At 34.1% G+C, this 20,299-nt stretch overlaps 3 protein-coding genes, 1 long non-coding RNA gene and 1 pseudogene across 6 annotated transcripts; 2 read left to right on the top strand and 3 right to left on the bottom strand.

Moving 5' to 3' along the window:
* On the top strand, positions 1 to 2,244 carry LOC111309852 (BTB/POZ domain-containing protein At5g03250-like; annotated as a pseudogene).
* A 6,173-nt stretch (positions 2,245 to 8,417) lies between these two features.
* LOC111310318 (uncharacterized) lies at positions 8,418 to 10,968 on the bottom strand. The gene is made up of 4 exons (XM_022909644.2): positions 10,809 to 10,968; positions 10,049 to 10,171; positions 9,177 to 9,279; positions 8,418 to 8,868 (listed from the first exon to the last, which is right to left on the bottom strand). The coding sequence occupies exons 1-4, from the start codon at positions 10,901 to 10,903 to the stop codon at positions 8,623 to 8,625; spliced, it is 567 nt and encodes a 188-aa protein (XP_022765379.1). The 5' UTR covers positions 10,904 to 10,968; the 3' UTR covers positions 8,418 to 8,622.
* Positions 10,969 to 11,091: 123 nt separating this feature from the next.
* Positions 11,092 to 13,686, top strand: LOC111310319 (uncharacterized). Its single transcript, XM_022909646.2, has 4 exons — positions 11,092 to 11,214; positions 12,015 to 12,230; positions 13,208 to 13,334; positions 13,408 to 13,686. The coding sequence occupies exons 2-4, from the start codon at positions 12,037 to 12,039 to the stop codon at positions 13,483 to 13,485; spliced, it is 399 nt and encodes a 132-aa protein (XP_022765381.1). The 5' UTR covers positions 11,092 to 11,214; positions 12,015 to 12,036; the 3' UTR covers positions 13,486 to 13,686.
* Positions 13,675 to 14,750, bottom strand: LOC149513399 (uncharacterized). Its single transcript, XR_016330349.1, has 2 exons — positions 14,070 to 14,750; positions 13,675 to 13,982 (listed from the first exon to the last, which is right to left on the bottom strand). It is a non-coding gene; the product is annotated as an uncharacterized LOC149513399 (long non-coding RNA).
* Positions 14,751 to 15,354: 604 nt separating this feature from the next.
* Positions 15,355 to 20,299, bottom strand: LOC111310317 (E3 ubiquitin-protein ligase WAV3-like). 3 transcript variants are annotated; one of them, XM_022909642.2, is made up of 2 exons: positions 19,618 to 20,299; positions 15,355 to 17,682 (listed from the first exon to the last, which is right to left on the bottom strand). In XM_022909642.2, exons 1-2 carry the CDS (start codon positions 19,861 to 19,863, stop codon positions 15,754 to 15,756), a joined length of 2,175 nt encoding a protein of 724 aa, XP_022765377.1. In that variant the 5' UTR covers positions 19,864 to 20,299; the 3' UTR covers positions 15,355 to 15,753. The 3 variants fall into 3 exon arrangements, with proteins under 3 accessions (XP_022765377.1, XP_089604589.1, XP_089604588.1); XM_089748463.1 differs by having other exon boundaries at positions 19,962 to 20,294; XM_089748462.1 differs by lacking the exon at positions 19,618 to 20,299 and adding an exon at positions 18,668 to 19,463.

Raw genomic sequence — 20,299 nt, forward strand, 5'->3', positions numbered from 1 at the left:
TTTCCATTGCTGTCAAGAAGCAGAGTAATAGAGAATCTTATGAAGGACTATTCTGGTGAGGATGAGAAAAAGTGTGTTCTGCAATTTCATGATATACCTGGTGGAGCCAAAACCTTTCTGCTTGTAGCCAAGTTCTGCTATGGTATCAGATTAGAACTCACAGCACTAAATATAGTCAGTCTTAGGTGTGCTGCCGAGTATCTTCAAATGAGTGAAGATCATGGTGAGGGAAATCTAATAACACAAACAGAAAGTTTTCTGAATGATATCTTTGGTCACTGGACAGACACGATCAAAGCTCTTGAAACCTGCGAATTGGTTCTACCTTATGCAGAAGAGCTTCAGATTGTTTCGCGGTGCATTAGTTCCTTGGCAATGAAAGCTTGTGCTGATATGACTTTCTTTAGTTGGCCTATGTCAGAAAGTGGTACTATACAAAGTCCAGAAGACACCTATGTCTTATGGAATGGAATATGTGCAGCAGCCAAACCACAATCTGTGAGTAAGGATTGGTGGTATGAGGATGTCTCTTTCCTTAAATTGTCATTGTATAAAAGGTTGATTCTAGCTGTTGAATCAAGAGGCATAAAGCCGGAGACGATAGCTGGCTCCCTTGTCCACTATGCAAAGAGGCATCTTCCTTTGTTGGGCAGGCAGTCGAGCTTCCAGAGTGGGAACCATGCTGCCATTGCATCAACAATGTCTCCCCTATCTGATGCAGATCAAAGGAATCTCCTTGAAGAAATAGTGGCACTAATACCTAATCAAAGGGGTGCCACCCCAACAAATTTTTTGTTGAGGCTTCTACGAACATCCATGATTTTACATGCTGGGCCGTCATGTCGAGAGAAGTTAGAGAAACAGATCGGTGCTCAGTTAGATCAAGCTGCTTTGGAAGATATTCTGATACCAAATATGGGGTACTCTTTGGAAACCCTTTATGACATTGATTGTGTTCAGCGGATTCTTGACCATTTTGTTCTAGTAAATCATGAGGTACTTGAATCTAGTTCTAATTATATAGTTGATGAGGGGCAGCTGATGGGAGGTTCCCATCCATTAACCCCAATGACAATGGTAGCTAATCTAGTGGATGGATATCTGGCTGAGGTGGCACCTGATGTTAACCTGAAGTTGCCAAAATTTCAGTCACTTGCTGCTGTTATTCCTGACTATGCCAGACCATTAGATGATGGAATTTACCGTGCAATTGACATATACCTTAAGGTAAGATTCTTCTTGGCACTTGGTTCATCGCCAATATGAATCATTCATTTGGATCACCAGATTTGAAAACTATCATTATACATTCATACCAATAATTTCAATTTTGCATGTCCACATCATTGCAAATAGATTTTGTTGCATTGCCAAGGTAAAATCTTTGCTTATTGTTCTATTTCTTTCTCAACTTCAGGCACATCCCTGGCTGACAGGCTCTGAGAAGGAGCAAATATGCCGCCTCATGAACTGCCAGAAACTCTCATTGGAAGCCAGCGCTCATGCAACCCAGAATGAAAGGCTACCCCTCAGAGTCATTGTCCAAGTCCTATTCTTTGAACAACTTCGGCTCCGGACCTCAATTGCTGGTTGTTTTTTTGTATCTGACAACCTTGAAAACTCACAAAATCCAAGTGGGAATCTTGCAATCCCCAGAAATAATGGGTCTGCACATGTTGGAACTACTCAAGACTGCTTTGCGGAGGTTGATGACATAATGGAGCGGGTTTCAGAGCTTGAGAAAGAGTACTTGACCATGAAAGAAGAACTTGAAAAGCTGGTGAAAACAAAGGGTAGTTGGAGCATTTTCTTGAGAAAATTTGGTTTTAGATCAAAGTCTAAGTCCTGTGGCTGTGATCCAAAAACAGCAAAGTCTTCTGATTCAAAAAAATCAAAGCCCTGTGATTACAAAACATCAGCAGCAGTGTCATTCACAAATGGAAGAGAAAATCACAAAAATGGTGAGTCTGAATTACAAGTTTTGAAAGAAAACTAACAAGGGAAAGCCCTTTGTTTAATGTTGTGTTTCTTCATCTCTTTCCTTCTGGATGCTAGCCATTATTTTTTAGTTTGTAGTTGCTTTAATTATGTTTAGACATTTTTAGATCATGATAGAATCTTCAAAGTGATTTTCATCCATTAAACAATCATCTTTTCTTCCCTACTCATAACTTGGGTTCGAATCTTATCTCAAACTCCCTTTGTACCAAAAAATAAAAAATATATAATAATCTAGATTGTTTCTGATGCTTATTTTTCTCCTATTTGCCTGCAATTATAAGTTTTATTTTCCTTTTTCCCTCCTTTGGTCTTATATGATTTTAACTCTCAATTAATATGAAACACTGGCAACTTTGTCAAGCAGTCCTGAGAAAATTTATCTTTTCTTGTGCTTAGTCCTAATTTGTCTTTCCTGACTAAAATTTTCTACTTTCATAAGCTTTCTTTCCCATTCATTTCTACAATTTAGAGAAGCCATAAATGGAGCCTTGATTTCTTTCAAAGATACATCAAACTGCTTCATGTAATATAAAACATAGATGTATTGCATAGTTGCACCCCGCTGGAGTAAGATCCCCTTATTCCAACACCTGAATGTTAAGTATCTATACATTTAATTTTATTAATGTACGGCACCCTCCCCCTCGCAGCATTGTGCCACGTGGTATAATCTTTTTTTATTTTACATTTTAAGTTTTTTTTTCATGTTTTTTCCCTTTTTTCAATTCCTTCTAAAAAATTTTATAAATAAATTTTTAAAAATTTAATTTTTTTTTTCCTCCTTCTACAATTTTTCCTTTTTTTTTTATATCCATCAGCTAAAGAAATTTTGTTACTGCACAGAACTTAACTTAGGTTTCATACGACGCTTCTCAATTTTTTTTTATTCTTTTAAAAATTTTTATTTTTTTGAAAAATTTTTAATTTTTTTTTATTTTTCTATGTACAATCCCTTTAAATTGTGTTACGTGGTACTCGCTTGCTTCCCCTATTTAATTTCTTTATTTTTTATTTTTTAAAACATTTAATCAATATTTTTAAAATTTTTTATTTTTAGGTAGGATCCACTTTATATCAAAATTTTTAGCTTTTTCGATTTACTTTTTAAAATTTTTAGAAAATATTTTTTAAACTTTTAATTCTTTTTTTTTTGTGTGAGACACATTTAATAGTAATTGTGCGCTGCGTATTTATATTTTTTTTTATATTTAATAAATATTTTTTTTAGATTTCAAATTCCTTTTTTGTCACCCACTTTTTTTTCTTTCTTTTTAAATTTAAAAGTCTTTTCTAAGAGGAAATGTTGTGTTTTTCTCTTTTTTAATTTTTAAATATTAAATAAATATTTTTAAATTTTTAAATTCTTTTTTATTTCACCCACTTGATATCAGGTGTATACAATTTATTACGTTATTCTTTTATCATTTTTTTCAATTTACCTTTTCTTTTTTTTCCTTTTTAAATATTTATATTTTATTTTAATATTTTAATATTTTTAACATGAGACTCATATGATATTATTGATTAAAAAGTTATTTCTTTCTTTTATTCTTTAATAAGGATTACTTGAGACAGGTTGAATTCTTTAAAAAGGCTCTAGTGGAAATTCTCACCTTCCTACTGCACTCTCTTACCATTTATATCCTTGCTTTATCATTTTTTTCTTTTTTACCCTAAAGAGTAATTTGGAGGGACACAAATGTCCTTTTGCTTAGCCTTTTATTATTTTTTTCATTTTTTATTTAAAAGTTTCAAATAAATTTATTAATTTAATATAATAAATAAAATTTTATATTATATAATAAAATAATTAATAAGCAAATAATTAAAAATTAAATAAATACATAAATAATATTTGTTATTTTTAGTGATTTTTAATTATTTATTTGATATATTACTAAATAATAAATAATTTAAAATTTTATTATGTGCAAAATTTAATCTAATATACTTAATGATCATTTTCTTTTTTAATTATACTTCACCTAACCTTCACCACTATTTCTGCATCCAATGCATATTTTGTCACTTATTTTAGTATCATTACTAACTCTTTTACTATTTACATTTTTTGTTTAAATTATAAAATTGTTTTTCTTTGTGGTCTACAAATTTATAATGTTATGATCCAAAAAAGTATTAAAATTTATTAAAGTTAAAAATATTCGTCAATTTCACTATTTATTTTAGTAATTAGTTTTATCTATCACTTTATTACTTTGGCTAAAATAATAAAAAAAAATTAATACTTTATTATTTTATTTAAATAAATTCTTATATTTTTATTAAATTGACTTTAATTTGAACACAAATAAACCCTTAATTTTTAATTTGTATTTAAATAAATCTTTAACTTTTAATTTGTACCTAAATAAATTTTTAACATAAATCAATATTTGGTTTGAAATAATAATTTATTTAAATATAAATAAAAAATAAAAGTTTATTTGCGTATAACAAAAATAAAACAACTTATTTAAAAAAATAAAATAATTTAAGAGCTTTTCTAGTAAAAATGAAAATTATAACGGACTTAAGCAGAAAGCAAATAGTAAAAATCCATGGCAGATAACTAACTAAAGTTCAGGCTATTATAACTAAGCACCATGTCACCAAAAACATATCATCTCAAAAGCCAGCTCCTCCCCTTCCGTCATGCCTCTCTGCTCTCTTCTCCTCTTTCATTTTCTCAACAATTTCCAATATCTCTGGATTAAAGAAACGGTTACGGACAAACTTTCTCTTTAGAGCTTGTCTCTCCTTGATAGCGCTTGTCATGGACAAACCATCCGATTGGTTATTGAATTTTGGGCTTGGTCTTTTTCATTGCAACTTATTGATGCGATCCAATCTTTTTCTTCTTTTCTCACATACCAAAATTTTTCAAAATATTAAAAAAAAAATTGCAGCCATGCTTCAAGTAATACAAAACATATTGAAGTCATATCAGTTGTCAGAGCTTTGACCGTACTACCTGTCGTTGTATATAAAAATGATATCAGAGTTATAGAAATGGTATCAAAGCTTAGCTTTGCAGCTTGCCAAGATAATGAAAAGAAACACATGTTTCTAAAGCTTTGATTATTGAAGTTGGAAAAGGAAAAGCCAAAAGAAAGTTTTATTTTCATGAATCTATCCACTTTTAGCAACTCCAGTTCTCAACCTTCTTCTTCTAGACTTCTTTCAGTTTGTCCTCTCCTCCTTCTCCTGTACTTAAAAAATCTTCCTCTTCTAAGTTTAAGTTCTTATATGCAGTAGATGATATTCAAAAAAAGCAACAAAAAAAAAAAGTCTTCCCAACAAAAGCTCAAAAAAAGATATGAAAATAGAGACCCTGAAGTTGATCTTCTTGGTGAACCTTCAGGAAAGTTTGACTACTATGTCATCTATCCTAAGAAAAAAAACCACCCTCTCAAACTTACTTAAATCAACCCACACAAAAACCAGATTCCACCCAAGATTCCACCCAATCTTTACCAAAACCTTTACCACAAATCTCCATGATGCAACCAACCTACCCAAACTCAGATTTCCCTCATTTTCAAGAATTTCATAAAGACCAATACAAACACATTTCAAAAATCCCAACTCCCACTGGCAGAGATGAATATGGGAACCAAAAAAGTATTTCTCGTGCTGAAGCAGTTTTAAACTGGCAAACTAAAAATTCTCTCCAGCAGAATTCATACCTGTACAAGATTGAACATAAGTTGGACCAAATCAGTCAAAATTTTGATCAGAGCCTTGTCAATCTTCAAAATATTATTCTTGAAATTCAGTCAAGGATAATCACATTTGATCAAGAACTCAGATATATGGCTGAAATCAACACTAGATTCACTTAGGCTTTCACTGAACGAGAGAAAGAAATGAAGAGCCTAAAGATTCAACTTGCAGACCTTCAAAATCAATTTCGTTAGAAACAACAACAACAACAGGCAGCCTTCAGTTACAACATCTTCACATCATTTCACACTGGTATACATGATACTCCTTACCAAGCCTATACTCATCCTCCATTTCAACCATACAATCCTCCAACATCACCTCCAAAACCTTTTTTCACACCTTTTCAGTACAAACCTCCCTCAACATCAATCCCAACATTTTCACAACCAACACAATACTTTACTCCTATCTTAGACCAACCATAACAACCTCCCTTTTGTACAACTGAAAAATGGATTCACAAATTTCGAAAAAAATAATCAGTTGATCCAAAACTCAAAAGAGTAGCAGAACAACCACTTTCTCAACCTTCAAAACCAAAACCCATCTCAAGTTTCACATCGTAAAACCCTACACTACAACCAAACCAAAAACCTGTACAACTTATGATTTCTCCTACACAAACTCTTCCAAAAATACATCACCAGATGGCACAAGACAACCTCCCTCAATTCTCCTTTGAAGATATTTTTTCTTCTACCTTTAAGACTGAATCTCACATGGATACTGTCAACTCAGATGAATCAATTGCAGCAGATGATACTGATGACTCAGATGAAATGATGCTCCCTCAGATTTTCATGACAGAACCAACAGTTGAAGTTCCAGATGATACTCCAGAAGTTCATAACCCTGATGCAATGGATGCTGAACAACACCTTCCTCCACAATAATCACATGTTCCTCCTTCGACATCAAAATTCTCAATTTTTACCATTGATGATGTTCCTCCTTCAAAATGGCCCTCAAGATTTCAAGAGTTCTTAGCATAGGGACTCGTTGAATTAAACTCTCATCCCAATGTTACGATGAACACAGTTTTGATCAGATTTATTTTCAAACTAGGTGAAACTCTGAAAAATTTTTAGGACAACATTAGTGAATACAGACAACTCCAGTTTCTTCAATGCCCAACAATCACAGAAGCTATTTCTCAATTTGCAACAATCTTTTGTAGACAAGAAACTCACAGATTGAAAAAGATCAGAGAAGAATTCTTCAAACTAAAATGCTATTCTCTTCATCCAAAAGATCTTGACAGACACTATCAACAATTCTCTCAGTATTTTTACATACTTGGTGGATTCGATGATGTCAACTTAAAGCAAGCTTTCCCCAATTCTGTTCTAGAAGAACTTGCACAACAAACAAGGATCCAGTTGAACCTCAGATCTCATGATGTTAAATCTATAACCATTGGAGATATCTATAAGATGATGTTGAAAGCCCTTGATAAAATTTGCAAAGAGCATAAATACATCAAAACCTTGGTGCACAACTCCAAAAAGCTAGAAAAACCATGTTCGTACTCCTCTTCAAGACTTCAAATCAAATGTTCTTTCAAAGATCCCACATGTTTTTGCAGCAACAACAAAAAAAAAGCATTTCAGAATATTCAGACCTTCCAGACCTCCAATTTTCTCCAAACCCAGACGTAAGAAGTTCTTCAGATATGTTGATAAGCCCAGAAGAATTCAAAGATTCAAATTTGCAAGAAAGAAAAAAGATCCAAAGATCAAAAGCTTAAAATGTTTTCTCTGTGAAAAATCAGGACACTTTTCAAAGAATTGCCCAAAGTCAGATAAAAAGTCAATCAAGATGATCCAAGACATTGCTAATAAATCAGGTATCAATCTCTCAGATGATGATCTTAAATCAATTTTCTCCCTTGATGATGAGCAGAATGAAAGATCCCTGTTTATGATCAAGCAATTTGATGATGATGAGTATGCAGATTCAAATTACTCAGAATACTCAAATGATTTCACAAATGATCAATGTTATGAGTATATGTCAGTCTAAGAATTCCAAAAAATCCAAACACTTCAACCTCCAAAATTGCCTTTAGCTTCAGTTCAGATCTTCCCTCGCAAACATTCCCCTCCTATAACAGTCACAGCTTTTTTTTATACCGGTGCAGCCCAAACCATAAGTGTTCCATAGATCAGACATATAACCAAGGTATTCTAACCGGTGTTCAAGACTCTGGCACCTTCTTGGCTTAACGTCGAACTGGGGGCCTGACTTTTATGAAGATATGTCTTTCACTATAGTAACTTACTATTAGTATGATTTTGGGACAGTATAACTTTTCTTTGGTTAAGAGAAAGGGATCAACGATCTGTTTAACAGTTTAACAAAAATTTATGATGCAGAAGATCCATAATAATATGGTAACTACAGAGTATACTAAACTTAAATCACTCTAAACTATGAATAACTTGAAAAGATCATGAAGCTAAAAATTTTAACTATGAAAAAAAGAAGATGGAATTATCAAAAAAAAAAAATTTTTTTTAACCAAACATATTTTATAAAGAAAGGTTTTTGTTACAAGGGATTTTTCTTTGAGGATTACTTGATGATTCTGCACTGTTGGAGCAATCATATCCATGGGCTCATTAAAACCTTAGGGGAAGCAGAATGCAAAAGGCACGTTGCATTTGCAGTCTGGAATAAGATCCCACTTATCGCAATATCCGAATGTAAAGTATAAAAATGAAAATTACAAAAGTTGAACATTTTATCAGATGCCAGCAATTTAGCACTTTGTCCAAATACTTTCAATTTCCATAAGATAACAGAATTAAGCAGAAAGTATGGCAGCTGACTAAGTAAAGCTCAGGTTATTATAACTAAGCACCATGTCACAGGAAAAAAAAAAAAATCATCTCAAAAGCCAGCCCCTCCCGTTCCGTCATACATCCCAGCTCCCTTCTCCTCTTTTATTTTCTCAACAATTTTCAATATCTCCGGTTTATAGAAACGATCATGGACAAACTTTCTCTCTCGCGCTTGTATTTCCTTGATAGCACTAGGATATGGGTTTGGTGGAGGTTTCTTTCCTTGAAGACGGGCAATTTGTTTCAAACGAGCATATGCCTTCTTCTTCTCCCTTTTCTCCATCCGATATTCCATCTATAAAAAGGATACCAATAGTTAAATAAATGTGGATAAAAATAAAAAAAAAAAACTTTTTCTGGGTTGAGATTCCCTCCATTTTTTTTACCAATACCACCATGAATTATGAGTTCGTGGCATATGAATAATAATGATGAGTCTATGGGGTACAACAGGTCAAAAAGTATCAAAGGAGAGTGAGACCTCTTTTTCTCGGCTTCTTTATACTCAACAAAATCAAAGTATGCACTGGCAATTTAGAAACAAAAACCGAAAGAGAGAAAAAAAAGTCTTGAAATATAAGCTCAAGAATGCAAGAAACATACATCAGCTACGGCCATTGCTTCCTCCTCGCTGACTCCCTGCTCTTTCAACTCAAGCACCCGCAAGCCAAATAGACGTGCTGGAGGTGGATCATAACCAGAAATTCTGCATGTATGCAAGCAATAAACTTAATCCACTCATCAACAATATCTAATATGAAACCAAAGCAAGAAATGATTCAATCAAAGATAATCAAAGTATTATAAAAAAGCAAAACATAGAGATTATGTTCTCCCTGAAACTGCAAAAAGATAAATTCATGGTGATCAATCATCCATAAGTTAATATCAGATAGGATACCAATTAATATGATCTATTACTGGACAGATAAAAGTTGCTGTGAGTTATCGACCAAACTTCCAATATGAGAGATATTTCCTCGGTAGAACCATATTAAGAAACACCAAGGAGTTTCTCTTATAATTGTATCATGCTCCAAAGAAAAGCCCAAGCTTTTACTCCTTCGTTTGTGATAAAAGAGCCATTTAAATTCCAGTCATTTCCAAAATTCAATCAGCAAGCAAATAGATATATCTGAACACATGTGCAGACAAAAAACCCTTAAAACCAAAATGCATATTCAGTTCCAATATTGAAGATAAAAAATATTTTAAGCACAGGTGCATTTGACTCAACTATTCGCACAAGATCTTATTCATTGGCGTCATATGCGGTTAGCATCAAGAACACCAAACTCAAAATGCTGGCTTTCTTTTCTTCAGTCAAAAGATTAAACAAAATACCAAAATTTCATTATTAACACAGTGAAAAGGAAAACCAAATTGCCTCTAAGAATACATGTCTAATGAGCCTCACACCATGATATACACAAAACCGAATAACAAAAGAAACGGTAAGGAAAGGAAACTTATACTTGATGGCATCGTGACCTTTCGACTCTGGATATTTCTGCAAGAATTTTTTTGTGTAAACATCCTCCGGGAGACTGATTGTCTTAACTTTTCCATCAGCACGAGGAAAAGTTGCAGGCGGAGCCCTGTATGGCATGACCAAAACAAAATATCAAATATCATTCAAAGATTAATGCAGCTACATATCTATAGAGACAAATATTAAAAACAAGGTTAAATCAAAAGTAAGGACATGAAAACCAAAATTATAGAGCTTCATACACAAGGCATAACAAACAAGTTGATAGGAAAAATGAAGTCTCTTAATCATATTTCACATATTACATATTAAAAATCAGAGTTTCATGGACTTGAATAATTTATCTTCAAACAACGAATCCCCAAAACAAGCCTTTTAGAGATGACAGCTTAAACCAAATGAGAAAAAAACCAGAAAATGAAGTAGAGTCACCATTGTCAAGCTAAGCTAAGAGACTAACAGTTCCTTGTTCTATTTTTCAAGAAAAAGAAAAAAACAATGTAATCAATCAAAATTGTTAGATTTTCTTATTTAAACAATCCGGGCCATTTAAATTTACTCCATTTTCATAACCCAAATCAAAAGTTAACTCCTTTGATCAATTCAAAACAAACCCAGATTTTCAAATCCTAAAAGAAAGCAAATTTAACGATCCATTTGGATTTTAATTGCAAGAAATTAATAAAACAAAGAAAAATAAGCTTAAACCCAATAAAAAAAGAAGGGGAAAGATAGAGACAAACTGTTCCATAGCTTTGAGCCAAGCAGGCTGAGGCTTAGCTAAACCTTTGACGAGTTTCCTCGTTTTCGTTAACAAATCTCCTTTCATGAATGACATGTCTGCGCTTCTTTCGTTTGATTTCCTTTGCTCTGGTCGTGGATTTCTTCTCAGTCCACAAAAGGGAAAAAAAAACCTTTATTGACACGTCCTTGGGTTTTGAATTTTGGGCTTGGGTATTGAGTTTTGGGTTTGGGCTTTTTCATTGCAACTCATTGACTTGACCTAATTTTTTATTTTCTCTCTCATACGAAAATTTTTAAAGACTTGAATATTTAAAAAAAATTTTCGTTTTTAATTGCCTTTTGAAATCAAAACTTTAATAAAAATTTTCAAGCAGATTGCGAAAGCTGAATACCCATCTCAAAAAGGTATTTAAACATATTCCCATATCTCTATTTTTATTGCTATGCTCAAATTTTGTCTTTTTTCCCTGAAAATGCAATTTTAAGCAATCAATTTTGTATTTTTTTAATGTGTTAATGAGTTGAAAATTGTGAAAAAAAAAAAAAAAGCAATTCCCACTTAACGAAACATTGTATTTATTTATTATATAGCGTACATTTAGAATTTATTAGTTTTTTATTTTCTAAAAAATGAAATTTTTAGTATTCAATTTGGTTAATTTTCTGATTTTTTATGAGTTGAGAAACGTAAGAATATAAAAAATGGTTAGTTTAATTTATTATTATTTGTGTTGTTATTGGAAAATAAGAAGGAAAGATTTGTTATAGAAATATTGGAGAAATCTTGTTGATGGTTCTTAACTTAAAATTTTCTTTTGTAATAGGTAATGGAACAATCTTTTGATTTCAAAACTAAACATTTTAAGCTGTATTTGTATCTGTTTCAGTTGGAGTTTGTTTCAATTTGAATGGTTTTCTGGTTCTTGTTTAACTTAAATAGGTATGGTTTGATTGGAACTGAACTTGAATTTGGAAAAGCTTGGTGTATTGTGTTAGATGTAAATGTTAAAGGGTGCAGGCAGTGCTAGGATTTAGATGGATTTTCTATGTTTTCCTTGAATAGTCACTATCTATACAAATTACAACAAGGAAAAAGTTTTAATTTTGCAGTGAATATTGCATATTTAATGAAGCCCAAACTATATTCTGAGTCATTTTTGGTTAAAATGGCATGAATTTCTCTTGAAACTGACTCTCTTATACAGGTTGTTTTATGATTTGCAAAAAATGGCATCCGTTAAGGGAAATATGGCTCAGCCTCAGAAAAGTTGTAACCTGGCTACTAACACTGCTAAGGTTCAGAGTTCAGCTTCATCCTTCAAAAGGTGGGGTAGGAAGTATCCATTTATCAGATATGGGCTTCCAATGATTTCATTGACAGTATTTGGCGCAATTGGCCTTGGTCATCTCTTGCAAGGCAGGTTAGGTCTGGTCCTTGGATCTCTACTAATTCCCTAATTTGTGAATAGATTTTGGAACCACTTTAGCGGATGAGACTTTTGTTTCATCTGGTAGTGAATATATCTGCTGGTAAGAGAACAGCAGAGGTCATGTTAACTTTGAAGGGCAAACCTTGTTATGTTATAGATAATTGGCTCAGTTATGTTCATGTTGCTTTCCATATGATTGTAGTGGGACTTATGGTATTATGAGAATGAAATATTGTGCTAGAAACAAGTGATTTATCTAGCTTTAGAATAAAAATGAAAATGATAATTTTCTATTGTTGATCTGATCTGAAAGTTTCATTGGTGGTAGCTATGTAACAATATTGAATTTCCAAAGCCTTATTATGTTCAGCTCTTTTGTGGGTTTATTTTTGGGGTGCTACTAAAGCTTTTTCACCATTCAGCAATGGTATTGGTTCCACAGGTGGTATTTGTTTCTTAAGTTGTTAAGTCAGTTGAAAAATTCAAAGTCATCATATGGTTGGAATGGAACATGTTTTATTCCAGATCAGCATGGAGATGGAGACTTCACACTAAAGCTTCTTTGTTTGCACTCAGCCTTATATCCTGCATTGTTTGATACTTACTTGCGCACAGACACACACATATTGTTAAGGCTGCAGTCTCTGCAAGTTTTTAAGGCTGATAACCAATTGTAGTTCAAAAGAGAAACGTCTTGATATGACTCTATCTGTAGCCGTTATATTTGGGCCCTTATTAGAGTCTCAAGCATAAGTATCAAGCTCTGTTAACTAGCAGTGCATGATTGTTGGTATGATCATGAGCGTAGACCAGTAGGTAGAGTTAGGAATATCTGTTTGGATTTCTAGTTTTTAATAGGAATATCTGTTTCAATTACCGTTACAACACCTCTAGTCTATAATAATATTTATATCTGTTTCTAGTTCTTTTCCAGTTCTTCTTAAATGTAATAGTACTTTGTAGTTCAGCAAGGATGTAGCAAAGGTGAAAGATGATCAAGAATGGGAAATTATTGAGACCAGGAAAGCATTATCAAGAACAGGACCCATTGATGCATATAAGCCAAAAAAGATTTCATTGGAGGAAGAGTTAAAGGTATAGTTGTTTTATCTGCAACCTCAAGTTTGTGATTCTCTCTGACGTACTTGCCTTTTCATCTGTTTTGTAGGCTTTGGAAGAGAAGGTTGACATAAACAACTACGACTACAAAAGAATTCCTAGGCCGAATGAAGGCAAGTCAGGCTAGTTGTGGGCTCTCTATCCAAAAGGTTGTTTTGTAGCTGCAAATAAGCATTAGGATTTTGGAGGAAAATCTTCGGGGTTTTTTGTTTCAGTACATCTTGATAAATACTTTAATCTAGTCTACTAAGAATCTGTCACTCATGTTGCTCTTGATTGTTGCAAACCCGCACACAGCTTTGATAGTTGAGATTGATTATGTAGCAAATGATTCAGTATTCCATTTCAGAATTTATAAATAATCAAAGCCTGTTGCATACATGAGCCGGAGAGGGCGGCTCATTGTACATGACAGCAAGAAACAGAAAATTAAAAGTGTTCCATTTTATTCTACATTTCTCAAATTCACTGCACGATGCAATAGTTTAGGATATCGCCTGAACATGCAAGTATCCATGCATGCATTTGTATAACCAAAGATGTCACAGGGGAGGAGGTGGTCCTGGTGGGAAGAGAAGAGGACAACAGCTCGTGAATAGACCACAGCAGCAGAGAAACCAGAAGCTGAAAGTGAAAGAAACAAAGCACAACTAATTTTTGCAGGTTTGAAATCGTTGTTAAAATGAGAGATAACAATGAACACATCATTACCATGACCCCAATGGTCGTCCATAAGGTCCTGCAGCTGATGGAACTTGTCGAGTTGGTGGTGCATCAGGCGGTGCCGGTGGATCCATCTTTGGGAGATGAGATTATTTCGAGTTCTGTTTATCACAGATTGAAGTTTGGTTTTATGATTGAGAAGAATTGTTTAGCTTGGATAGTTCTATTAATGACCGGTGAAACTTAACTTTCTTCACTACTGTGTATCTACCATTCAACAGCATGCTCACGTCAAAATGTTCTTGCATACCTCTTATGTTCCTCCTGAAGCTGGCCTTTTCCATATAGCTGCTTCCTTTTTGGTACCTTGCTGCCAATGTGTTTCCACGTAACTGGTATTCATTTCAACAACCATCATTAGAAATGGAGGATTGGGGCTTGTCCGTCGGCGGTCTCAGCTTTTCCTGGTAATTTCTTTTTTTCAACCAATAGTTTTTCATGTTAGATTTTATTTGATTTCGCCATTTAAGCTTTGCTTGGTAGGGTAAAAAGAAAAAGGAAAAAGGAAAAGATGGTAAATTGGACCAGAAGAAAAATGGAAAGATCAGAAAATATATTTTTTCTTTTTATTAATGTGCATGGTTGAAAGGATAGAAAAATAATATATATTTATATATATAAATTTTTTTCATTCATTATTTGGTAAATTTGAAAAATAAAAAAAAACTAAAAATTACATGATTTTACCATTACAACTTTTTATAAATTAAGAAAAAAAAATCTAAATATAATGAATAATTTTATAAATATGTAATATATTTTCACACCTTTTTTATTTTCTCTTTTCTTTTCGGTTTGGAGTTTTTTTTTTTTTTTTTGTCAATGAGTGTAAAAAGGTTATAATCCTTATTCATTTTTTTTTCTACCAACCACACCTAAAATTCATTCTCCTTTCACTTTTCCATCAACCCCTTTTCATCCTTCTACTTTTCAGCTTCACCAAACACAACCATTGGGTGATTTGAGCTCAATTATATCTACGCATGAACCTAAAAGAAATCTACGCTAAAAGAGAAAAATGGTTTGGTGCTGGGATGGCAAGAACCTCAATTTGCAAACTTTCCATGGCTTCGATTTTACGCTCTTTCAAACTTCAACCATCAGCATGCAACAAACATACTAATAAGGTTCTGATTTAACAGATAAAACAAAGGTGTTATCGACCAAGCAGGACTGATTAGTAGACAAGTATTAGACCATTTTCTATTCTAACATTCTGAGGTGATTGCATCAGAACAAGGCACAAATCTGTTAACTGCAATTGGCTGAAGAATTGAAGCAGGTAATTATATATATATATATATATATATATATATACACGTACATACTAGCTCACCCCAATCATTTGCACAATTACAAACATATTAACCCAGTTTCCCCCTTAGAGAAAAAAGCCATTTCTCTTTATGTACACCCCCGGCCCCCCAACAACACAAAGTTACAAAAATGGTGTAAACCCTACCTACTCTTCTCTTTTTCTACTCCCAAATATATTCTTTTGCTCTTTTCCCATTTCTTATTCATTTACATGTTTAAGGCTGGACCAAAATCACAGCCAGAAAAACCCTCTCATCCTTCCACTTTATCACCTCCCCAAACAAAATTTTCCAAAATATAGGGAAAAAAGCTCAAGAAAAACTATTTGACAATAATTGCCATATCACTTCCAATATTACCTTGGCTTTGGTTGTGATCCAAGTGACCATAATGGTTGGACAAGCCTTTGAGTTGATGGACTACCCAATAACATTGCCTGCGATCGAGTAACCATCTCAACCATTGATGGGGTTTGATAATTCTGAATCAAACTTGAACCATCAGTGGAGTCACCTCTTGCGGTAGCTCTTTGCCACGAGTGTGAGCTCAGTCCTGAAAGAATATATGCTCTCCCAGATGCCTCATACACATGCCTACTTGCCATCCTCTCTTGCATCTCCTTGAGCTCAGCATCCAATGCAACACAAAGTCGGTCATGGGATTTGGCAGAAACAGTCTCGGACAACATCCTTCTACAATTTTCAAGGATTGAAACAGCACCTACTAGATCTCCTTGCTCAGCTGTGGTTCTTGCCTGTGCCATTGCCTCTGCTGCTTGGAACCTGTTGCGTTGCCTGTCTACTTCAATTGACACTACTTCCTGCCCAGCTATTTGAGGTCTTTGAATCCTAACTACATCACTCTCCAAAGTTGTCATTTCTTTAGTTAAGGGATCCCTATAAACACATTTGACCTTTAGCAATGATGTTTCACATTCAGAGGACTCTGCGGGTACTTTAACTGATACCAAGAAATCCCTCTCTTCATCAGCATAGAGATCTCCAACATCAATGAATCCAGTTTTTCCATCATCCATTACACGGCTTGGATAACTTCCAGCTTTAAGCGGGCCAAGGGAGAGACTTGGATCCACACACTCCACACCAACTTGCAGCTCTTGAACCACAACACTTAAAAGACCACCGATGCATTGTGCAAATGCATCCTGGATCACAGCTTCAGTTTCGATAAAAGAAAATGTTCCTCCAGAGATCTCTGAAATTGAATGCATTGATGAAGCATCATGATCTGCACCAAAACCAAAAGCATGCACTGGAATCTGGAATCCTGTGTTGTCACCAGCATGCATAGACAGAGGGACAAGCAACTGATAATTAGGTTGAGACTTGTTTGCACCAGCACCATTGACATTATAAGTATCCTGCCCATCAGACAAAAGTATAATGCTGGCAACTGGATTCTTTTCCCTCCGATCTTCCATTACCTTGGCACCTTTTCTTAGGCCTTCAGCTATGTTGGTACCACCATTTGCAACCAGAGAGTTAACAGCTTGAAGTGCCTGCTGTCGTCCTATGTCAGACATTCGACGAAGTGGAAAGAGGCGGCGAGCAGTTGAAGAGAAGGAAATGACTGAAAGTCTATCATTGCAGCCAAGGTTTTGTATTACAAATCCCATTGCCCTTTTTAGTAATGCAAGCTTGGTGCCAGCCATGCTACCACTAATATCAAGCACAGTGACTAGGTCAACAGGAGCACGAGGATTTTGAGAAAGTTGAGGCAAGCTAGCATGATTTCTGCTGGGATTTTGAATTGCATCTGTTGCAGCAGCTTTAAGATGAACAAGAATGGTGAAATTATCATAAGAACTGGACCTTGGTAAAGTTGAAACCTCTGGGCACGTTTTGATCTTGATTGTTCTAAGAGACAAGTCATCTGAGGAATTCTTACTCTCAGCAATCACAGGTGGGTGATCCAAGTATTCATCATCATTAAAAACGCCTGGCTCAGAAGCCTGGAATAATGGTACAACATGTCGCCGACTTAAATCTGGACGAGGTGGAGGTAACCGGCGGACCACAGTCATCAAAGCATCATTTTGTGGCCAACCTGCATGATTAATTGCTGCTCTGACAGGGGGAGGATCCAAACTGGGGCTCTGCATGGGGATTTCTTTCCATTTTGCTCTGCAAACTGGACAAATTTGGTTACCATGCTTTACGTTTGAAGCAATGCAATGGAAGTGGAAAGAATGTGAGCACTCTGCAGTGAAAATTGCATGGCCACCTCCATTTTTCATCTTGGTCAAACATATTGAACATGTTTGCTGAAACAAATATAAGATACAAAATTAACATCGGAATGCATTCTTCATAAAAGAAAATAAAAACCAAAGCACAGATAGCATGAAACATAACCCATTTTTTCGTTTTCAATAAAAAATAATGAACAGAAATTATAAAGAAAAAAAATTTTCTCTAGCCAAAACGGAAAAATGAAAAATGTTGGGAATAATCAGGTTTAGGTGTGAATGAATTTACTTTGGGCCAGACCTAAAAGTAGCATCACCAAAAAAGGGAGACAAATAAAGGGCATATCATGGAAATAAAGCTAAGAATCAAAGAAGTAACTCTAAAGAAATTATCAAGTAACCATTCACTGATACAGATGAACAAGAACCAGATCTTTAGAACAACTAGGAAAAAAAATTGAAAGCCCCATTGATGACAGAAAAGGAAATTATATTATGCTTTTCGATATTTCTCTGCCTTTCCTTTCTTTTACTTCTTTGATGAAATTAAATGCTAGAAAGGTTGCCGTTTTAACAGTCTGTAGATGAGACCATCAAGAAAGGCAACCTTTTTCTTCCCCACAAGTGAAGGAGGAAAAGGATAGGTAAATCTTGATAGTCATCTTTTACTAATAAGGCAATTAAAAATGGTCATGAAAGGGACTTGTGCATTAAACCCCACAATCCAAAGGAAAAATCCAAAGCTCAACTAGTTAGGTCAATAAACCCACTTAATCGTCAACAAACGATAAAATAAGAATAGAATGATTAGATCACAGTACAACCTTTAATTATTGAATTAGACATTTTCCTAATCACATATAAGAACAAAGATGTTATAGAAACAAGAAAATATGTTTTAAATTGCGCCAACCAAAAACGAAACAATTAACAAAGTTCATGCAATTGCATCAGCAAGCAGATGAAAACAAAAACAAGGTCATAATAGACGGAACAAGCATTCAAAACAAAAACAGGGAAACAATATGAAACGAACAAAGGGAAATTTTGGAGCTGGCACCTCTACAGAGCTTTCAAAGGGAAAATAACATACTAGGCTCTAAATATAATTGGTGGTGAAAAAGAAATGGGTAGATTTTCTTCAGGCAACAATATACAGAAAATTTTGAATCCAATACAGCAATCATTTAGGTAATAAAGCACAACCAAGTAGAGATATTCATTATTCAATTAAGGAATAGAAAATATTTTTTCGTTTTCTTTCTTAATAACCAACATACCACAACCGGAAAACATCAAGCATCATCCGCATCAATAATTAAAATCACAATCTCAGCAAATATACATTAACAATGATAACCACATACCATTCATGGTAACCTAGCTAGCCGTCTTTAGCTTTCCATTTTCTTAAATAAAACATAACCAAATACCAAAAACTGCATAACCCTTTCTTTCCAAACCATGTTATATTCTCAGGAACCAAACAGAAATTACTGTAAACCCCCTTCTCAAATTTATAAAACATTAGAAGTCAAAAATAGAGAGCCTAACACCCCAAAACTTCAATTCCCTCCTTTTCCCACTCATTCTCACATCAACAAACAAGGCATAGCCTAAAATGACCAAAAGTCCTCAAATAAACAAAATTTACAAAATCAAAATACAGCAAAGCAACATCCAAAATTTTTTATCTCCTCTTTCCCACTTACCCAAATTTACAATAAGCAATCAAACAGAACATGTACACACAAAAAAGAAAAATTGCAAAACCAGATCAAACCACAACCTGGTATAGGAAGTTTCTTCCATTTTCTGTTTTTCTCCACCATTTACTCAGCAAGAAAAATAACTAGAAACCATCCAAAGAGGAAAAAACAATTACCAAAGTTTTATTTCTTTTAACAAATCCTTATGTATCACAACCAAAGACAAAGCATAGCTCAAAGAAATAAAAATAAAAATCTTTGACAAAAAAGCTAAGAACTTAAAGAAAGGAGGGAGCCAAACCTTGGATGATTTGCTTGAACTTCTAGACAAACTTTTAGACAACCTTAAACCATGAGAAGAAGGCAAAGGAGTAATTGGTCTAGGAGAAGCCATATTTTCCCAGTTTGAAGGAGATAACAAAGCAGCATCAGATAATCTTTCAGTAGATGGAAGTGAACAATAATCATCATCATCTAAAGTTCTAGGTAGATAAGCACAAAGATTCAAGCCTAACGCCAACTTTGCTTTTCTCCATTTACTACCCATTTTGACCCAAAATATAAAAACAAGTCTTTCGAACCTAAAAACAAAAACGCAAAGTTAAAAAATGGATCCTGAAGTTGATTCTAAGGTCAAGTTACTACCTTTCACAGAGTATTTTTTTTGGAATGGGAAAGAAAGAGAGAGAAAGAAAGAAAGAAAAACACTGGGTCTTTCAGAAAAGTGGATATGGAACACGAAAACCAAGAGAAAATATATAAAGAGAAGAGAGAGAGGTTTAATGGAGGTTTTGTTTTTGTTTAAGAAGACTGATAAAGCTGTGGGTTTTTTTAGGCTAAAATGTCAAAGGGATTCAGTCACAGTGAGAAGATATGGCTGGTTTATAAGAAGCGCAGGATTACAAGTCGTCATGTTGTATTGTTGGCCGCCATTGAACAGAGAGAGCTGATGTTTGAGAGCCTTGATATATGGGTTTTATTGA

This window comes from Durio zibethinus, chromosome 19, assembly GCF_047325235.1.
Source record: "Durio zibethinus cultivar Kanyao isolate XHJ-2024 chromosome 19, ASM4732523v1, whole genome shotgun sequence".
Classification (NCBI taxonomy): domain Eukaryota; kingdom Viridiplantae; phylum Streptophyta; class Magnoliopsida; order Malvales; family Malvaceae; genus Durio; species Durio zibethinus.

Coding starts and splice junctions, on each gene's coding strand:
- LOC111310319 (XM_022909646.2), top strand. CDS start 12,037: ATGGCATCCGTTAAGGGAAATATGGCTCAGCCTCAGAAAAGTTGTAAC. Junction 12,231..13,207: donor GGTCATCTCTTGCAAGGCAG/GTTAGGTCTGGT, acceptor TTTGTAGTTCAG/CAAGGATGTAGCAAAGGTGA. Junction 13,335..13,407: donor CATTGGAGGAAGAGTTAAAG/GTATAGTTGTTT, acceptor TCTGTTTTGTAG/GCTTTGGAAGAGAAGGTTGA.
- LOC111310318 (XM_022909644.2), bottom strand. CDS start 10,903: ATGTCATTCATGAAAGGAGATTTGTTAACGAAAACGAGGAAACTCGTC. Junction 10,172..10,808: donor TGGCTCAAAGCTATGGAACA/GTTTGTCTCTAT, acceptor CATGCCATACAG/GGCTCCGCCTGCAACTTTTC. Junction 9,280..10,048: donor AAAGGTCACGATGCCATCAA/GTATAAGTTTCC, acceptor GCATACATGCAG/AATTTCTGGTTATGATCCAC.
- LOC111310317 (XM_022909642.2), bottom strand. CDS start 19,863: ATGGGTAGTAAATGGAGAAAAGCAAAGTTGGCGTTAGGCTTGAATCTT. Junction 17,683..19,617: donor GTTCAAGCAAATCATCCAAG/GTTTGGCTCCCT, acceptor TATTTGTTTCAG/CAAACATGTTCAATATGTTT.